At 36.5% G+C, this 21,026-nt stretch overlaps 2 protein-coding genes across 4 annotated transcripts in view; one reads left to right on the top strand and one right to left on the bottom strand.

Annotated features, from left to right (window-relative positions):
* LOC104698315 (translation initiation factor IF-2-like) overlaps window positions 1–21,026 on the top strand; it is a 46,201-nt gene that overhangs the window by 14,239 nt on the left and 10,936 nt on the right. The window lies entirely within an intron of this gene.
* Window positions 2,387–21,026, bottom strand: part of PNPLA8 (patatin like phospholipase domain containing 8) — a 39,795-nt gene continuing 21,155 nt past the window's right edge. For both annotated transcript variants that reach the window (XM_039570641.1, XM_039570642.1), the window contains exons 9-10: window positions 6,430–6,625; window positions 2,387–4,628 (exon numbers count right to left, since the gene is read on the bottom strand). In XM_039570641.1, coding sequence (XP_039426575.1) covers window positions 4,354–4,628; window positions 6,430–6,625 — 471 coding nt within the window. In that variant the 3' untranslated portion in view covers window positions 2,387–4,353. The remainder of the gene's footprint in view (window positions 4,629–6,429; window positions 6,626–21,026) is intronic.

Raw genomic sequence — 21,026 nt, 5'->3', positions numbered from 1 at the left:
ACTCCTCTGCAACAGATTATGTTTGTATTTAATACTTGTCATTTTGAGAACAACCTTGTAATGAAAGAAAACCAGCACTATTTGTTGACCCAGCAGCATATAAGTATTTTAATCTCTGATGAAAATAAGCACATACCAAATTTTTCTTTCACCTGTCATGTGTCTTGTATTACTTCAGCCTGTATCAGCTCCCTTTACCAGCTTGGCAAGAAAAGCAAAATAAATTAAATGTAAGTAACGGATCAAAGACAAGACATAATCCTTATCTATTAGACCTAAAGAGAAGAAACTGTTAGACACTTCCACAAGCCTATGGATTCTGCTATGTATGAGGGATTAATGAGTTCTCACCTGCCTCATAAATTAAAGGGATTAAGTTGGCCATGGAGACTGGTAGGCACAGTGCATTATAGAACCCCCTTCAGAAGTTCAATTCCTAAAACTCAGACTAAATCAGTTTCTTTTGCTCTTTTAATTCTGTGTAGCCATTCTGTAACTTGCTCCTCAGGGGTTTAGCACCTTTTACTTCCTGGTTAAATTTACTGACTAAGTTTAAGCACTTCTGGTTTTATGCAAGTGTTGTCCCTTAGCCTACTATCTTTTTCTTCTTGAAGTATTTTTAAACAGCAACAGGTTCCCTCCTTCCAGCCCTTGTTTTGTTAGATGAAACAAACCACACTCTCCTCATCTTCCCTTTGGCTGCCTTTCTTTCCATCTGTTTTAGTCTGAATATTTTTCTCTAATAGCACTGACCAAAACTATAATTATATTCAACTGCGGCTGCCTGCAGCTTGTGCAATAGAATCAGTATCTTCATTTCACTACTGGAATGGACACTGACAGGAAGTATCTTAAAGTGATCACACTTCAACATTTAAAAGTTTTATTTTCTTTCCTTTGGTAATGAAACCTCCTTCAGTTAATATCTCCTTCTGCATAGATAATTAGAAACTAAGAGATGACCTAAGAGGTCATCTAAGAAAAGCTAAGAGGCTTTTCTCTTTCTGACTTTGCAAAAAGGTAGACTATTTTATGCCTATTCCTTTTCGTTTCCAAGTCTGGACTTTCTTTCTGCCTTTCAAAATCATAGCAAAGACATTTTGTCAATTTTGCAAATTTGACATTTTCACTCTCTCAACTAAAGCCTAAATTCATCCCAGAATCATAGCAAAGCTTGGGTTAGAAGAGACCGTAAAGATCATCTAGCTCCAACCCCACTGCTGTGGGCAGGGACACCAATAAAGCTCCTGATTTTGTTTCCAGGATACAGACCAGGCACATTTTAAAACGGTAACACTCATCTGGTCAGAAAACCTTGAAGTCATCTCTGAATGCACAAGTTACCAAGAATTCTTACCTACTTACTGTCTTCTTGTGATTGCTTATTCTAGATTCAAAATTCACATTGATCTAATTTTTTCAGGTTTGTTCACATTTTCCTGGGTGGGGAATTCTCTGGTGCACTGATACAGTTATTTTTGTAGCTGTGACTGATGAGTCAATTTCAGTTTTTTAACTGGATAGCCTCACAGCATTCCCAGGGGTACTTTTTCAAAGCAGGATTCCTTTAACGTGATGTTCTGCAGTAGAGTTGTCAACATTTTTATTCTTCAGAGGCACTTTTTTCATTCTAGTCTAATCTCTTCTCAAATCCATGCTGCACTGAAATCATATTGTTCAAAATATTCATGATCCCTCCTAGATTCATCTGTGAAGGGAATTATCATGTTCTTCAGTCCATCACAATGATCTGTTAAAACCAGCTTGTATTGGACCCAGTGCTAATTCCCCTACTCCTTATCAATAAACCCCCTTAATTTAAATTTCTTTTTCTTAATTTAGCAAGTCCTCATTCTGTTACAGTTCTTATTCCATTTTCTGCTGTTGAAGTATCATGTGGTATTCCACAGCCAATGCCTCAAACTTCCTGAAAATAGTTTTACTTTATATAGAGTGCTGTAGGAACACCTCCATAGTAGTTAGGATTTCTGGCAAATTGCTAATTTTTTTTGAAGTAACTAAAAACTAATTACAGCTCAAGTGAAACACCTATTGCATCTCCACATTTAAAAATGGTTCAGAGAGGAGAACAAACTCCTAATTAGTGCCTGATAGACAGTGGAGCACTTGCAGAACGGAGGATCAAAGATTTTGGTTTGAAGGCATTCAATACAACACCTTGTGAATTTATATGCACAGAGGCCTAAAACAGTCTGAATTAATTACCCTACAGCTCAACTCAATTCCATATGTAATTTTAAAAGCCACACTTAAGAAAAATATTGTTACAGCAATAAAGAAGAAGGGGAAAAGGGGTGAATGAAGATAAGACAGCAGTTTCCAGTATCATCACGAATCCAGATCTTACCCCAGCTGAAATAAAATCCTCAGAACACGAGGTTTTATTTATATAAAAAAAATTAAATGGAAATGTTATCACTTTGTTCACTAGAGGTACATGTTTCCTTAGATAATACAAAAAACTGTGACTGGAAACTTATGAATTCAGAATAATGCCTTTGATATCTCATGGATGGTGCTGTGACTTTGCTCTTTGCCACAAAAGGAAGTGTGTAATTTATGTTGTTACATGAGACTACCTGATACTATCTGTTTTGACTTAGGATGCTGGCAACACAGTTTCACTCTGTACAAGGTACCTCTATCAGAAAAATGTTGACATTTCTTTTTTATATGCTTTAATCATCTCATACCTATGGGAAAGATTTGATCTCATTATTCTGTTACTCAGTTCTTAGTAAGTAGAATGCAAAAAGGAGGTTGTATAAATGAAAGTTGGATTAAGATCATAAATCTCTGCCTTGTGTGGCACACACAAGGCAGAGAACTGAGGGAGAACCAGAAAAGGATGAATATCTGAGTTAAAATGACACAGGTCAAAATTAAAAATATATCAAATTTTAAAAAACCCCCATCCCAACCAAATGTTTTCTTGCACGGTCAAGAATACGATGTAGCAACTCCAAAGATCTCAGCTGTCTGCCTCATAGTTCCTTTCCGAACTGCAGCCTAATAACATTTTCAATGCTTTAAACAAGTACAGAAGGTGACTATCACAATAAATGTTATTTTTAGTAGATAATGCAATGGCAGGTGATTAGTTCCAAACAGCAAAGTGCCAAATACACTGATTTTGGTGAAACGGGGTGTTTTAGCTACTGCATGGAACATACATTTTATCTAGTCAATATTCTCATGCGTTGTAGCTGTCTACAAGACACTCACCCAGGTGCCTGGCAAACAATCTTATTAACAGGTACAGCCCAACATGTGACAGCAGCTGTGCCTACCTCAAATTTCACTGCACTGTTTTGAAGAACTCCCATGTGCCCTCCTGTTGTTGAAAATGCTGTTTTCACGACATCCCTCACAGCATATGCAGGAAGTATGCCCAAAGGAATGGGCAGTAGGACTGGAATAAGTTCTAAACATTAACTTCAAAGCTCTGAGGTAATTTCAGAAGAATGCATATATGAAAGTTAGAAGATAAAAAAGAAATTTATATAATTTGATGTTTCAACTTTTCATTTTCTTCTTGACTAGATACACCTCGAGTTTGGCAAAGTTTCTCTAAGAAACCTTCTCATTCATATGAACTATTTCAGGATTTTATTTCCTTTATCCTATAACTGGAATAGCAGCTCAAGTGCAGTTTTGGGACTTGGGCTTATTTTCAAATAATGAATTAATCAATCGGCAGTTATTCCCATAAAAACAATAAGCAGAAAGTTCTAAAAATACCAGTTAATGTTGATAATTTAATAGGCCATTTATAGTCATCCAAACATTTTACTCATAACTACTGTTATGTACAAAATCCACTAAAATAAAAAACAAATTTAAATGTTATTTTTCAAATGTAAAAGTGCAATTAACACAGGCAGAGTTTTTGCAAGAACATTACATTTCTATTAAATACACTGCCTATATAAGAGCCTAACAGGTATATTGCCTACACTAAAGTGAATGAGGATTTAATCTTTTTTTGTTAACTTCGAATAAGCCTGGTAGTTGATAAATAAAGGTTTTCTGCCACTGTAGTTATAGTACATACATCCAAAAATGCATTGCACAATTGTTTTCATAATTTTCAGTTTTACCGACTTTCAGAAATTAAAGTAGAGCAACAGTAAGATTCATTAAGTTCCAAAAATAATTAACACCATAAAACCTTGTAACAAGTGTGCACGAAACAGCCATCCTGAATGGCTTTCTCCAGAATTCTGATAGCTTTCCAAAGATGTTATTTACCCTGAATAAACGTTCTTCCTTTACAGTACCAAATGGATTTTCTGGAACAAGATTTACATTTATCTTTCATGCATTACTTATTCACAATTTGGAAAGAAACGGCAGGCCTTCATACATGTCAGCCTTTAATCTTATCCAGTCCTGAAGCCTCTGCAAAGCTGATTTTTCTTGTGTTAATATTTTTGCAGCTTTCCTTAGTTTTTCTTCATTTCGTTCTAAATAACGAATTCCATCTGTCTGCAGCTGACTCAGTTTCTCTTTACGACTTTCATCCAGAGGTATGTCTTCATTCATAAGAGGGTTAAATCTGAAATAAGTATCTGGAGGCAACAGTGCATCCAGCATGGTGTGAACTTCTGTATTGAAAACAAATGAAGAAAACAGTTAAATTCACATGAGAGATTCTGACAGTCCTGCAAGTGCTCTGAACAACATCTGCTCTGGAGTGACACACTAAGAGTAAATATGTGCTGCTTTGCTGAGTAAACATTTTTCTACCACTGTCTCATCAAAACTCCTTTCTCATTAGAAGGTTTATAATTGACCCTGTAGCTCTGTTTACTCTCAAAAAGCTTCATCTTTTATTCCAAGACAACTTCACTGGTATGACAATTAAGTAGGCTTTTCAGCTATCTAGATTTTTAATTACATTCCATTCCTTAACAAGTAAGAGCATATCCTGAGGAGCAGGAATGTAACTTGCATATTCCCATTTCAAGATACCCATGATTTGTTACACTTGGTACTAACATAAGTATTATGAAAATGACAGATATACATTCTTCTGCAATCTCAAAGTAAAAATATGTAGGATTAAACCTTTATTTTGTTTACAACTGTTAATTTAAAATATTCAAGTTAAATTAAATGACTTCTGTAAAATAATAAAAAACTGTGTAATGCATTTGTATGTTCTTTTTTTGTAATCTGTTTCTCTCTCCCTTTAGATCTTTCTGTTGGCTCATTTAAAATTCCATTTCTATCACCTCCTTCACCATTCATTCTAACTTCTTTCCATTCTTACCATGTTCCTTCATTCTTTTAAACATCTATTGTCATATAAAAAGTTTGAAGTGAAAAAAAAATCATGGGTAAGATCACAGCAAAAGATTCTTGTAAATCAGAAATCCTCTTGGCTTGGCCTCTCCTCCTGCAAATTACTCATCTATGTCTGTTCTTGTCTCACCACATCCAGTCTTTCTTGTCCTATTTAATACCCTCCCTTTTTTCCTTCGTAATGTAAGTTCCCATTTGCTCAAATCTACGCTCCCCTCTTTCCATTTCTTTTCCTTTGGTCTCCACAATGAACTCTCCTTTCTTCCTCTTCCCATCAAATTTCTTGCCTCATTTTTCATCTGCAATGAAACTTTCTGATAGAAAGTGGACACCACATATCTCCTTCCCACAATTCCCACTGCCTTTCCACAACTGTGCAAAAACCAAAAGGCAATCCAAAATCTAGCTTTTTCCTACTAGTGACAGTCAGTTGACAGAGACCATACAGCAAGGGCTCTAAACTGTAAGAGCATTTCTTGTTCCCTGGCCTTTTGCAATATCAGTTTCCTTTGTAAGGGGAGAGGGAAATTATCTGTATATCAGTACTTCCTGTTTATATAAACAAAAGTAAACTGCTAGTGATAGAGTTCCAGTGTACTCCCATCTACTAGGAATCAAATTTATTTTAGAAAACAGATGCTTGGCTCCTCCTGATAGCAATGGAAGTTATCAGGACTGGCAGATACAGTATAGTCCTTGGCAAAGTACAGGTATAAAAGCATATATAAAAAAGATCAGAAATCAAATACTTTTTCTGAAGCTGTTGAAAATCAATGTTCTGTATTAACTACTAAGCTTTTCTGTGTTATGGGAAAAACAAAATATAAGAAAATACGATTTTTAAATTAATTCCAGAATATGCCTTTTATCCTAAAGCTCAAGTAAAAAGATTTATCCTCCAGAAAACAGGTAATATTGGTACTAAAACTATACACAGTAAGTTACAAAGAGACATGCTTCAATTAGTTTCATGGGGCTGGTAGAGGGGAGAAGGGGAAAGACAAAAGGTTGAAGATCGTTCTCTGAATTGGAGCTATAATTCTAGGAAACATAAATAAAACTGAGGACAGTCACAATACAAGTGTATTTTAAGACACCAACCTTCTGTATCAGTTGCACTGTTGATAACATTTGTCAATTTGGCTTTCAGACTGGTGTGTGTGACGTTGGTCTTTACCTCGCTTTCGTATCGACCAGTGCCCAGCGAAATCAGACACTGCAATGGAACATTCGGCCAAAGACACTTGCACTCATGAACTGCCAGCGCAGAAGGATTATTTAGGAGCAGACCTCCATCCTGTAAATTAAAAAGAAGTACAAATATTGGTACTATACATAACATATTCTCATAAAAGAAACTGCAACTATGAATTAAACTAGCATAGCCCTAATATACAAACCAAATTAAAACCAATAAGCATTAATTTCCAACTTTTGTGCAATTGCTCTGTTTGCACGATGCAGCAGCTGCATAGCTTGGCCTCCTGGGCACTGTCAGAGCAGCTTCTGGGGCTGTGCTTGATTCTGCTACATTACATAGAAGAGGTAGGCTGAAATAGCAGCATTCACTGGAATATCTAGAAAAGTTATGACTTCATTTTCTGAAGACCTTTTCAGTAAGACAGATACGCCTATTGACAATTTCTTAATCAAAAGGTCTGCCCCTCGAAATGCTTATTAGTGGTATTACAAGAAAATTTTCTGTAACAAAACCCCAATCAGTACCTGCAGATTCCAAAATAAATTAAAAAAGAAAAATCACAAGAGCTAAGCTTGGCCAAAGCTTACTTTGTAAGCACAGTCATTACACAGCCTTGATTTTAAGAGTTGCAAAGCCATTTAGGTTGGAAAGAACTTATTGAGCTCACGTGGTCCAAGCCCCCTGCTCAAGCAGGATCAGCTACAGTATGCTGCCCAAGGCCATGTCCAGCTGGGTTTTGAGTATCTCCACAAATGGAGACTCCAAAACCCCTGTGGGCAACCTGTTCCAGTGTTTGACCACCCTCACAGTAAAAAATTTTTTCCTGTGTTCAGATGAAGTTTCACATGTTTTCATTTGCACCACTGTCTTTTTTCCTACCAGTGGGCAATACTGGGAAGACCACAACTTCCTCATCTTCATTCCCTCCCATCCTTGATTTGTGCACATGGGTAAAATCCCCTCCTTGAGCCTTCTCTTCTCTTGGCTGAACAGTCTCAGCTGCCTCAGTCTCTCCTCACAGGAGTCCCTCAATCATCTTTGTAGCCCTGAACTGGACTAACTCAAATATACTCATGCCTCTCTTGTACTGGGAAACTGGAGACAGCACTCCAGATATGGCCTGCGCAGTGCAGAGAAGAAGGACCACCCCCCATGGCCACTGGAAGCACTGTTGTTGATGCAGCCCAGTTGGCTTTTTTTACTGCAAGTGTGCATCGCTCATGTTGAGCTTGTCGTCCACCAGCACACCAAGGTCCTCCTCTGCCAAAGTGCTTTACAACTCAGTGTAATGAGGCTATTCCTCCACATAAGCAGGGCTCTGCCTTTTGCCTTTTTGAACTTCATAAGAATTCTTCAGCCTTTTGAGGTCCCTTTGAGTGTGGCCCAACCATTCATGTACCAGTCGATCCTCCCATGTTTGTATCATCCATGGAATTCCTGCAGGTATACTCTGTCCCATCATCCAGGTCATTAATGAAGATGTTAACTAGGATTTGCCCCAGTATTGATGCCTAGGTACACCTCTAGTGTCTTGTTTCCAACTTGACTTTGTGACACTGATCCCAACTCGGGCCTGGTCATTCAGCTAGTTTGTATCCACCTCACCATCTGTTTACCTAACCCACACTTTGTCAACTTGGTAGTATGTGGGGTAGGTGTCAAAGGCTTTACAAGTTCAGACAAACAACATCCAGTGCCTTCTACTTGCCTACCAGTTGCAGAAGGCTGCCAGGGTTGGTCAGTCATGAGTAAACTACTTTGTAAATCCATGCTGGCTACTCATGATCATCTTCTTGTCCTTCATGACTTTTGAAATCCTTTTCTGGAGGATGTCCTCTATCATCTCCTATGGGATTGGGCTGAAGTCAATGAGACTGAACTCTCCCAGAGTTTTCTTCTTTCTGCTCCTGCAGACATGAATGAGATCTGCTTTCCCAATAGCCATAATCAAGTCACCTCACAATGGCCTCAGCCAACTCCATCAGCACTCATGGGTGCAACACATCAGACCTTACGAATTTATGTATGACCACTTCATTTAACTGCTCCCTAACCCAGTTCTCCTCCTCCTTGCACCAGACTTTCCCTCTAGCTGCAGGGGCCTGGGATTCCTGAAAGCTGTTTTTATTGGTACAGACTGAGACAAAGGCAGCATTAAGCATCTTGGACTTCTCCAAATCATTTGTCACAAGCTCTCTTGCCCCAGTCAGTAGCAGGCCCACATTTCCCCTAGTCTTCCTTTTGCTCTTTATGTACTTGTAGAATCTTTTGTTGTTGCCCTTTATATCCCTCTCCAGACCAGCTTGTGCTTTCCTGGCCCCACCTCCGCAAGACTGGACAAGACATCTATATTTCTGGGTCACTTGTCCCTCCTTCCACGTTTTATACACTTTCTTTTTACATTGGAGTTCAATTAGGACATCCTTGCTCATCCCTGCCTGCCATCTTTGCTTGATTTCCTGCTTATTGGGGCGGTCCTTTCCTGAATTTGAAGGGAGTGATTACTATCAGCCAGCTCTCCCAGACCCCTCATCTCCAAGGTCATAGTCCATGAGATTCTTCCAAGCAGAGCTCTGATGAGGATGAAGTCTGTTTTCCTGAAATGCAGTGCTGTAGTCCTGCTTTGTTCCCCTGCTTCCTCCTCTTAGGATCCTGAACTCCTTCTTCTCACAGTCACTATAGCCAAGGCTTTCTTGAACTTTCAAATCCCCAACCAGTTCTTTATTCTTCATAACCACCAGGTCTAGCAAAGCACCTTTCCTTGTTGGTTCCACCATCAACTACGACAGCTGCCGTCCTTAGGATCCTGAACTCCTTCTTCTCACAGTCACTATAGCCAAGGCTTTCTTGAACTTTCAAATCCCCAACCAGTTCTTTATTCTTCATAACCACCAGGTCTAGCAAAGCACCTTTCCTTGTTGGTTCCACCATCAACTACGACAGCTGCCGTCACGTCAATTGAAAGCACTTGAAAGATCTGCTTAGTGGCTTGAGCTCTTCTCTATTGTCCTTTCATCAGGTATCAGGATGATTCAAGGTCCCCCGAGGACCAGCCCTGGGGATATGAGGCTTCTTTAAGTGGTCTGAAGATCAGAATTCAGCCCAATACTACTAGAACAAATACAACTCTTGAATTGAGGAGAGACATCTTTTGCTAGCAACATGTTAAAAGTGGAGGTGATGAGGCTGGGATAAAATACTTCAGGACTAATAAGAATCAGTGTGACTGACAGTAAGCCTGATAAGCATTCAGACAATGAGATTTTGATCCGCTGAATCTGAAGAAGTATGTTTGGCACTTCTTGGAAGTAAAATGACCTTCACTCTAACTAAGGAATAGATTAATCTGGAATTTGAATTAAACAGAGCTTTTTATATTGGGAACGCCTGAAAACCAGCAGTTACAAAAGGCAAAACTTAAGCTTGAGAACATTATCAATAGGAGAGATGAAGATAGCTGTATCCATTCAGAATCTTTACAAACAAGTAAAATATGAAAGAAACAGAATATTTAGTACAATAAGGATAATGCAAGCACTCCCTATATTCTAAAGTTCCTGAACTCCCTATGTTCCATACCTGACCAACACATTACTAGAACAATAAGGAAAAGCAACTCCACTCAGGAACAGATTAGAATAAAAAAAATTTTGGAGATGAAAAACATTTTACAGGAACTCCTTGTAACTACAGCTGTGCTAGATAAGTAAGAACAGTAAGATTACTGAGCTTAATTTTTTGAGTTTGCTTTTAATTAACCTTTCATTTCAACCTACAAAAAGCTCTTTGAACTCTTTCTGGATACCATCTGCCTTGCTCAAAACACTAAATACACTGCTAACATGAATGGTCTCTTTGGTGCCCATTATCCTTTGCTCATGTTTAGTCTAGAAAACTAAATACAAGGATGTTTTTGTCCTCTATATAATTCCCCATGAATTTATCTAAAATCTTAATTATTATCTTGGTGGTGCTTAATTCTTTCTTTAAATCCTAGATTAAAAACATGCTTACAAAATAATTTCCACTGATATTGTCAATATAATTAAATTAAATATGACTGCTATACCATGGGAAAATTAGTGTTATCAGAAGTTGAGGGTATATAACACTAGAATACTACAATATTTTTATAATACTGACAAATAAAAGATCAAAGGAACATAAAATACCTACACTCACCAAATGTGTTTGTGATGATAACTAACAGCTTTGTGCAATGATTTCCACATTTAAGCATTCTCCAATATAGGTTTATTGTAAGGACAGTAAATTCCTAATGATTTTCAATTTAGACACAACTTCTAGCATTTGTACAGATAATAGACATATGTCAGTTTTTGAAAGTTAAAAGCAGGACTAAGAAGGGCAACTGACCTTTTTCTTCTCCTCCAAAGAGATTATGGATGATAATGACCATGTCTTAATCAATACTTCAAATAAGATTACTCTGTTAAAAAACCGATGTTCATCATACTGCTTTTGCTTACAATGATCAACTATTAAAGGAGTAAATAATGCTGTTAGTTAAACTGTACTATTAAGGACTCAGTGAAGGAAATACTGCAGTAATTTGTTTAAATATGTAGGTCTGGCAACCATAGAGCTAATTATGTCAAAAGCTAAAATTCTTGTGAAAAAGTATTTTCACCAGTTCTAAAATTAGTTACAATATTTTCACATCTATGTGCATTCTAAGAAAATTGTAAACAATAAATAATTTTCCATTCTGAAAATTAAAGAACAGAAACTAACCCTTCTGAGTAATTCCCCTGACTTCATAAAACTGGGAAAAAGCCCATACCAAGAAGTATATTGAACTGGCAATACAGAAATATGAAAGCCAGATCTAAATTTTTTTAAATTAATTTTAATGACATATCCTTCTCCATGCTTGCCCTTGACTCACAGGAACAGAAGCCCCAAGTGATCGACTCTGCAGTTTTGTACATAAGATACTGAGATCACAAGAAACTTCACTGATCCTTGCTTTGAAGAGCTGCTAAATTTGCTGCGTTGAATTTTTTTCTGATTCCACTGAAGTTATTCTGTAGCTATAAAATACTATATAAACTCATCTAAATTATTTATAACTTACTAATTAAAATATTTTATTGTAAGCATTCAGCTTTTAAAATATATTTATAAAAATACATTAACCAAAATGCAATAAACAAAGACAATGATTGCCAGTAGTATGGAATGTCTTCAGCTTCCTCATCCATGCTAGTTTCCATGAGCTTTCTTCCCACTCTAAACTTCTGTGCAATTAAACAACTGGAAGTAAACAAGGTCAATTTATCTGATCTACGGCTACAGAGATGCAATATCAATCCCTGTTTGTCTCAAAGCAAAATAATGCAAACAAAATAAGGATCTTTATACCACATATGATGGTACAAAAATCTTGTTAGATAGAAAGTGATATTTTAACTTATACTATAAGCTTCAAGTTTCAAGCTACAATTCAAATTCTATGAAGCATTGCTAACTTTATGTGGAGCCCTAAACCTTTTTGGTTCCTATTAAGTTTACCAGTTCCTTTTTGACAGATGGAATGTCTTCACTGTGTCCCTCCTTTCCTCTATATTTTTAGCTATGTCCCTATGGAATGGTACTGCCTGTGTGCACACAGAAAAAGAGACAGTATGAACAGAATATTCAGTAAATTACTACATTATCAACATACACTGGGTGTAAAAGCAAAACTAGGAGATCAAGTGAAGTGATTATCCCCTTTCATTCAGTACACACAAGGCCAGACCAGGGATAGACACTGTGTACAGCTTAGGACACGCAGTTACAAAGCACTGAAGAACCGAACATGTACACTAAAGAACCACTAAGATGGTTTGGGGGCTGAAGCACACAGAACATGAGAAGAGATGCAGGGAACTAGGTTTGCTTACCCTGTTAAAAAGAGAAAGCCAAGGAGGAAGCTAATCACAGTGTTTCACTATCTAAAGTAGAAACACACAGATTCTTTCAAAAAGTACAGAGTAACAGCCATAGATGCTGTGGAATCTCCATCCTTGGATATTTTCAAAACTACACTGGGCAAAGTCTTGAGCAACCCAACTCAACTTTGAGGTTTAGCCTGTTTTGAACAGGAGGCTAGACCAGATAACCACCTGAGGCCCTCTTCTCCAATTTTCCTAAGGTTCTACTCTATTTAAAGAAATACTGCATGGATCACAGATGCACGCAATTTTACCTCTAAAATGAAATTACATTTCAAAATCCATTCATATTAGAAATTGAATTTTGCCAGTCCAGTCTCAGTCTTGTGGAAAATGCAAAATTTGTAGTGCCAAGAGAGGTTTCTGTTGGACATTTAAGAAAAATGTCTTCACCAAAAACCATTAGAACACACTGAAGAAGAAAGTGGTGGAGTCATCATCCCTGGAGGTATTTAGAAGACATTCAGATGTGGTGTTTAGGGACATGGTTTAGTGGTGGACTGGGCAGTGTTAGGTTAATAGCTGGATTTTGTAGGTTTTTTTGAACATAAATGAGTCTGTGAATCACACCTTGCAATCTGTAAAAGAAAGGGTAACTTACACGAACTCTTCAAATGACTAAACTGTTGACCAATATCCACAAAAGGTGCAACTGGCCCAAGTTTTGACTAAGAACTCAGTGTTGGGCAAAGCCTGGGCAGATCCCTTTTTCTTTCTGTTCTCCCATTCTTGGATTATCTGGCCTTCCCTACATTTCACCATCTCTTCTCATTTAGCTAGATCTCAACCCAGCTGCAAACTCTCTTTTTCACTTCCCAAACATACATGAGTCTTCCCTTCCCTTCTCTGCTGCTACACTCAGTGCACTGGCAAGTGCCAGACACTGCTTCATCTGCTGAACTTTGCAAAACCATTCTACACTTGAGTCAACTTAATTTGCTGGCTGTACACCAAACACAAAGTGCTGGCGTAGGAATGCTAATACAAGGCAATACTAGAAAAGGGTGCATAACTCTCCCAACGTCATCATGCAGGCAAGCAGTAAGGAAAAACGCTTTTTAAAAAATTCCAAATTAAAAATAGTGGAAGTCATCAAGTAAGTTAATATTAAAATTGAGTTTAGTAACAATACAACCCCAAATTTGCTAGTGATAGCAAAGCAGTGAACTCAGGGACTGGGACATTGTTTTCAGTCTTTTGACAAAGGCTTTCCAAGTGGTAAACATTCAGTTGTTCTGTTTTATTTAATATCTTATTCCCAGGTGAAGCCAATTAATTTTTTTCACACAGTTTTTTTCACAAAAATTCCTTAATGCAACTGTAACCATATTTTTAGGGCTTGCTGGTGAGTAATCAGGAGTCTAAAGCTATAGCTAGTATTTTCTTAGTGTTTTGATAGTTGCAAAATGGTCAGGCAAGGCTCCCTTGTGACTTGACTAATAGATCCTAAATTATTTAAAGCAGGAAAAATGCACCTTTTGTAAGCAAATGCTCCAATAAAAACTATGATGGAGACACCCTGTTTGCATGGTTCTAGAGGCAAAGAAAGGCCTAGTTAAACACTGTGAAACAGATGGGTGCAAATTCTACAATCAGAAGGAAAATAGATTAGGAAGTCTCAAAGAAAGTGCTCCAGAGCACTTGGGAGCCTGGTAGCACAGGACTTTCTGAAAATCTTGTCCTATTTAAATAATTATGGTGAATGGGCAAGAAGTCACCAGTGACATACTTAAGTCAATACTTTGAAAATAATTATTTAAAATTAAGATATTAAAATTCAAAAATCATACCATGCTTTACCATGGGAGAGCAGTTGTTTCTCACAAGTTAAGGACATTTACTATATTCATAGGCTCTCACTGCATTTCTTAATTCTGTCAGACTCAAGTTGTGCCATATAATTGTTCTGTATAACACCTTGTGTGCTGCACAGTTTCACTTAGATGACGCTAAACTTTGTGAAGAAAATAATCTAGCACCAAACGAAGGATATATAATGTATGAAAGCCAAGTCTGATATTTGGAAGTTGAGTTTGTTGGCTCCATAGTAACCACTTCACCTCACTGCCTATGCAGACATGCTTTGCATTTTAGTTCACTCTTACAGACTTGCTCTCTTGTTTACTTCCATTGTCTTTGTGAAAAAGCAGAGACAGAATTAGTACAAAGCTATCACAGACTAGGACAAGACACGCTAAGATTCTGAATGGACTTCTGAAAAGTATTTTTTAAATTCTGTGCTTGAAGTCAACATAAATATAACAAATATGCAGCTTAAGGATAAGTCTTGTTGCTGCAAATGAGGAGTTTGAGGAGTTGCTGTATCGTAATAAGGGGTTACTTCTAAGAAAAATTAAAATAACTACTTTAAGAACATTTACTCTATTTTCTATAAGTAAATGGGTATGCCTTGCCAAATCATTCCATAAAATCAGCTCAATTACATTTATGTAAGTAGCAGCAAATGCCCTCAGAGTAGAAGACAGGAATGAGAAAGGGGAGAATTCTTTTACTACCTGTAAGGTCTATCAATACAGGTAACTTCAAGATTCTCCTCCCAGCATAGTCCTCTCACTGCTCTGGGCACCCAGGGTTGTTATAAAAATGTCAGTGTATCTACCCTAAGCTTTAAGGCTTGCTCAGTCAAGCATCACTAGGATGAAAAAATTATAGTTTTTGACATATGCTTTGTGAAAAAGAAATCTATACATTCGAATTTAACTGTACAATAAACTAGCCCCCTATAGCATTCAGCACAAAAATACCCTTTTCAATACAAAGGTTACATGATTATGCTGTTCTGTTACATATATACAAGTATGTTTGAAATATACATGAATTATGGCTCTCCTCTTGGGAGTAATCAGTCAGACTGGTCACAGTACTACTGAGGATAAAATTGATGAAGAGGAGCTCCCAGTAAGACAGGAAATCTTTATTTTCCTTAAGAAACTATTTGAAAAAATATATAATGTTTTATAAACATGAAACAGGACAGAAGCAGAACTGTTTCCTCTTTATCTTGCTGACAAGCAATGGATGGTGGTGCCAGTATTTTTAACAAATCTCCGTCTAAAATGTATAGTGACCAAGAACAATTTGTTTCAGCTTCATTCTAAAGGTGTGCCTGTTCCACTTTACTGTTTGAGAAAATTTTTAAAATAACTTCAGTCATTTTTTATAAAGCATACAATGACCTACAGTTGTCTCCTTATGCAAATATTTAATCCAATTTATTTGGAAAGATTCACCCTTGCTTTATAATCATGCTAATAAGGAGACTACTGGATCAACTACATACAATTATAATATATTCTGCACTATGCTGATTCCCAACAGAGGCCCTAATTGGTGACAGATATTAATGCAATCCTCCTATACACCAAATTTCTAACAATTAAAGAAAGAACCAATTCCCTTATTTAGGGAGAGGCAGAGTGCTCCTTTAAATTCCTGAAATAAACACCTTGTGCTCATTAGTTTGAAATGCTGTCTCAAAATTATGGTTTCTCTTTAGACACTACAAAAATAAACACTTAAGAAGTTACTTGTCACAGTTCTAAAGAGTGCAGTGAAAAAGGGATTCCCCTTGAACTGGCATTGGGAAAAATTCTAGAGAAAACATTTGTACAGAATATGAAACTGAAATGCTTTTGTATTTATATTATTGAATGACACCAGTATTAAATTTCCATTACTGCATTCTCTTACAGGTAAAGAAAATCTGAGGATGCATTAACTGTATTTGTACTTCTGCCACACCAGTTACAGAGAGACTTTATGCTGAGATCACATGACAAAGTAAAAAAAAAATCTGATAATGTTTGAAAGTTTACTGAAAAGCTTCCTTTTCAGTACAACTGTTTTCCTGTACAGTATTTATCATTTTTCCCCCTAAAAATTAGCAATACCATAATAAAATTGGCATACATCCAAATGTCGTGATCAATGCTTCCAAGACCTGTCAGTACTATCGGTTTTACATGCAAAACATTTAATAATATATTTTACATTCATTAGAATGAATGCCTAGCTGAGGTGGCCTCCTAGGTGATTATCTTGAATTATTAACTCATTCTAGTGAGTCATTAATTCACAGAAAATGACCAGCTGCTCTGAAGACATCACTGAATTTACAGGTTTATGTCAGATACAGAAAATGTACGCTTACAGGGTACTAAGGAAGTTTGCTAAATATTAGTAGACATCATAAAAGAATCATTTGGCAATAAAATATATTGTCAGATATTTCATTAAAAGCATAAGCTGTGCATGACAGATCTAATTACATGAATTCTGCAGCTAACAACAGCACACATCACAAAACTGGTATGTATTTTAACCGTGTTCCCCAAATGATGAATTGACTAACACCACAAGCAAGGATCACAGTGTGTAACCTAAGAAAAAAATGGACCCATGGCTAAACCTACACTGACCCCAGACACAGATCCAAACACAGGCTCTCTTATGATGTTTGTGAAGCACAGGCAAGGGTCAACAGTACGGTTAAAAGCCCCAAAACCAAACCAACCAACCAACAAAAACCCCAACCCATGGGTCTGAATAAAATCCCTCTGGTATTATGATGATGCCAGGGTACTCAAGTTTGGAAGTTTTGTCCTTTCTGACAACATTCAACTTAGGAAGCATGTAAATACTCTATTTGCTATGGCAGAATGTATCAGACTAAGGAGAAAGCTCTAGGAGCTACATAAAACAATCACATTAATATAAAATCTCTATATGTGAGCAAGAAATCCCAGATACGGAGATATCCTAATCTTTGTGAAATGTGACCATGTTAAATTTTCACAATTTCAAAATTCTTTAAAATTTATTTCCCAAGATAACAATGGAAACATTTAGACTCAATACATTTTTACATCCATAACTTGATCGATGTGATTGCTATTACTTATTGATATTAGTTTTCCTAATTAACTGGTCTATATTTTTAGCTGCTAGCTTATTAAACAATAGTAAAATGTCAGGAACTTCAAAATGCATTGAGAAAAATACAGAAAGACTAGTAGTGACCCATTGGGTAAGTAGGTGGCTATTATTAGAAATATCACTTAAAAACGCTACTTAAAACATGTGGATGATTCATCTGTTTAAAACCATGTAACGATCAATGTTGTAAGCTAACTCTACAGTCAACTTCCAAAACTGAATGTATTATGGACTCCACTAATCTGTTTTTATCTTTCATATTGCAATTTCAAACTAAAATTCAATATCCAATTAAACCCCTTTATTTATATGCAAGCTACTTAAATTCCTTAATACAATTTTATTCTTTACATGTTGACTCAAACATTAGATTTAATTCCACTGCAATTGAAACAAAGTATGTTTGCAGCTAAAGGATTTGATCTTAAAATGGACAAAATGTATGACATGAAGTGAATTAGTTATTGAAGATAATTGCTGTGAAGTGTTCAGGACTTGGACATGAACGACCTAGTATCTGTATCCACAGTGAAGGCAGGTGGATGGGGAGAAAGAAGTGAAGGGAAAGTTCTGCATTTTCTAGTGCAGATGGCTAGATGACAAAATACAGTTGGTACATCATGAGAAAGCTCTGAGTAGAGAACTACCACACAATGATTTGAACCACCAACATATAAAGTTGCTGTTGGAAAGGCATCTGTAATTCTAAGCTGTATCTTCCTCTGAAAAAGGAAATACATTACACTGTTAAGATAACACATGGAATATCATCTTCCAGCCTGACCAAATTAACTCCTCTGAATTTTGTTTCTGATTTAAAAGTGCTAATTTTGACTCAGGTATATCATTCAACGTTGCACAATGTGTCTTGGCTCATGCCAAAAACACACGCAATAGTCCGGTTTTGAGAAAGATTACTCAAACTGCAGCAGGTGCAGTGGAAGACCATTAGGATGACGAAGAGAACAGAGTCTGTTTTGCAAAACTGAGACAGACTACAATATTTAGACTAAGAAAAAAATATGAGTGGTTTTATATAAGCATCAGAAGCATAAATACTACAAGAAGTTAATTAAACTAGATAACAGTACTGGCACAAGAAGAATTTGCATCCATTAGCTAGGAACAGACTTAAGAGTGAAAATGTGAAATTTTCTGGCCATGAGAAAAATGAAGAAATACCTTATTGAAATAACATTCTACAAGAGTAGCAACAGCAAACACAGCTTTACATGTTTATCTTTTATAGCCTATGATCCTGTTGTGCTGCCCATGACAGAGGACTAAATGTGACCTGAGGGAAATTGTTTTTCTGTACTCCCTTATTTTTTTTCCTACCGAAATGACAGCTGAAATAATTAAATTCTGTAACCAAAAATCTAAATATATATATATATATATCTGCTACCAAAAATAACAGTGTAAATATACCCCAAGTAAAAGAAACATTGAAATACAAAGAGACTTTGAAGAGATTGCCAAATTATTTCAGATTTGCAAAATTAACACCACAGATTAATCCTTGTATTGGAAGAGAAGCTCAGTACAGGAAATAGGGGTTAGACAGTGTGCCCTATTTGATGACTAGGAATGCACTGGGAATTGAACTTTATGCACATTTGTAAGCATGGTGAAAATTATTCCTATCACCTGCATCCATAGCAAGAAGAGGGCAGTTTCCTAAACTACAACAGAGAAGGCAAATTAGAGGTTTGATAGTAGCTGACAAAACATGAAATGGTTTTTCACATTAAGCACCAGACCACTAAGTATCAAAACCAAGCTTTCCTTGAGGGAAGAGGTAAAAGTTTATCAATAGTCTCACTACATCTTTGGGCTTTTAATTCTAATGAATATCACAAGGCTATTTTCTTTGGAAATATGGCCCCATTTAAGTCAGTGTTGGACAAATACACAACCTAGGAAAACAAAAACCATAAGCTATCAAGAACTGAAAAATTCTTCTTTTTGATCTAAGAAATGGTAACATCAGAACATGAGTGCAGAACGTAGACTGTGTACAGAGATTACTGAATGGACTCAGTTTATAATTTTCCACTCTACACAGCCTCCTCTGATTTTATAAGATTTGTTTTATAGCAAATATTAGCTGGTCAACAGTGTCACTGAAGATATATGGACTCAGAAGTCTAAGTAAAAAAATAGTTAAGTGAATACAGCTTATTTGAGAGCAAGGTTTTGTTTCTTCTCTTAAATAAGCACTCTGAAGATTACATTAGGAAAACATCACTCTGAAACAATTGAGATAAAAACTAGAATGGTTCCAAGTTAAATGCCTAAACAACATATACTCTCAATTTCATTATACTAAACAAATCTTCCAATAACACTTCACTTAGCAAGCCCCTGCAGGGAATCTTTTTCAATCAGTCTGCTCTGCAAAATACTACTGGTATAGTAACCACAGCAATTTCACAAAGGCTGGTAAACTGCACAGTGCGCATCCACCTTCAGAGCTGCTATCCAAACCTATAAAATCCATAAGAGAGAAAGAAATGCAGATAGCCATGTAGCTTACACGTTCCAGTAAATTCCCTCTTTCTTAAACACTAAGCAACACTGCCTTGAGGGCTGTAGGCAAGCATGTATGGCAACAAGTAGACCGAGAAACAAAGAAAGAGTTGTTTCTATCATTGTGAGAACAAGATACACCTATTAAACTGCAATCTGCATAAGCTCTGGTGCATACTGATCACCGTGGCATATCCTAAGAATGAAAAGAACTTCAATGTGACCTATATTCTATGTCTTCTTAGAGCCTGGGAAGCACCCTTGAATCTAATTTTAAAAGCTACCATGTGAAACCAGTTAGGGTAGGATGCACTAAGTGAATCACTTTTGAAGGCCTCTCCTGTAACAAGCTACAGAGATGAAATAGCTTTACAGATTTACTGCCTAATAAAAGGAAAGGGAAAGTTTGAAAAATATGAAGAAACCATGAATCATCATTTTCCAGTGAAGATGTGACTTGAAATTTTAGTTATATCATACTATTGTACTACATATATTTTTTATTTTTGGGTTGTATTCTCATCACATGTTCTGTTACAACTGCATTATTAAAACTCCACTAACAGACTAGGTGCCAATTTAACTGCTTTACTATCTGATCCTGCCCAAAGAAAACACAACTATTTGAACACTATTATACTTTAACATCAGCACTATAATAAATGGAACTGTAATACAACAGTGGAATCATGGGAAGCTGTCAAGACGAAGGTGATCAAGTCCTTTGTATTAAATTGTGTATATTATATTTGAGAAAAATCTGTGGCTTTGTTGAATTTACCACCATCACATACACAATCCCTGCTGCCCTTTGAATTAATCCTGCGGGACAAATTTAGTTTTTACTGTAAAAGCTATTAAATGAAGTGTGTGTAATGATTTTCTTACATTTTAAATTGCTCTTTTAATTAATTTATTTCCTCAGCATACTTTACTTTCTACTGAAGTGACATTACTGAGTGTCTCAAATGTTTTTTACACTACAGGGGAACAAAAAAAGAAAAGTAATAGATACAAGAAATAACACCCCACTGTGGGAAGTAGAGGGG

This window comes from Corvus cornix, chromosome 1A (assembly GCF_000738735.6).
Source record: "Corvus cornix cornix isolate S_Up_H32 chromosome 1A, ASM73873v5, whole genome shotgun sequence".
Lineage (NCBI taxonomy): Eukaryota > Metazoa > Chordata > Aves > Passeriformes > Corvidae > Corvus > Corvus cornix.
The sequence above is the reverse complement of the archived record's forward strand: the minus strand, read 5'-3'. Positions and strand labels throughout refer to the sequence as shown.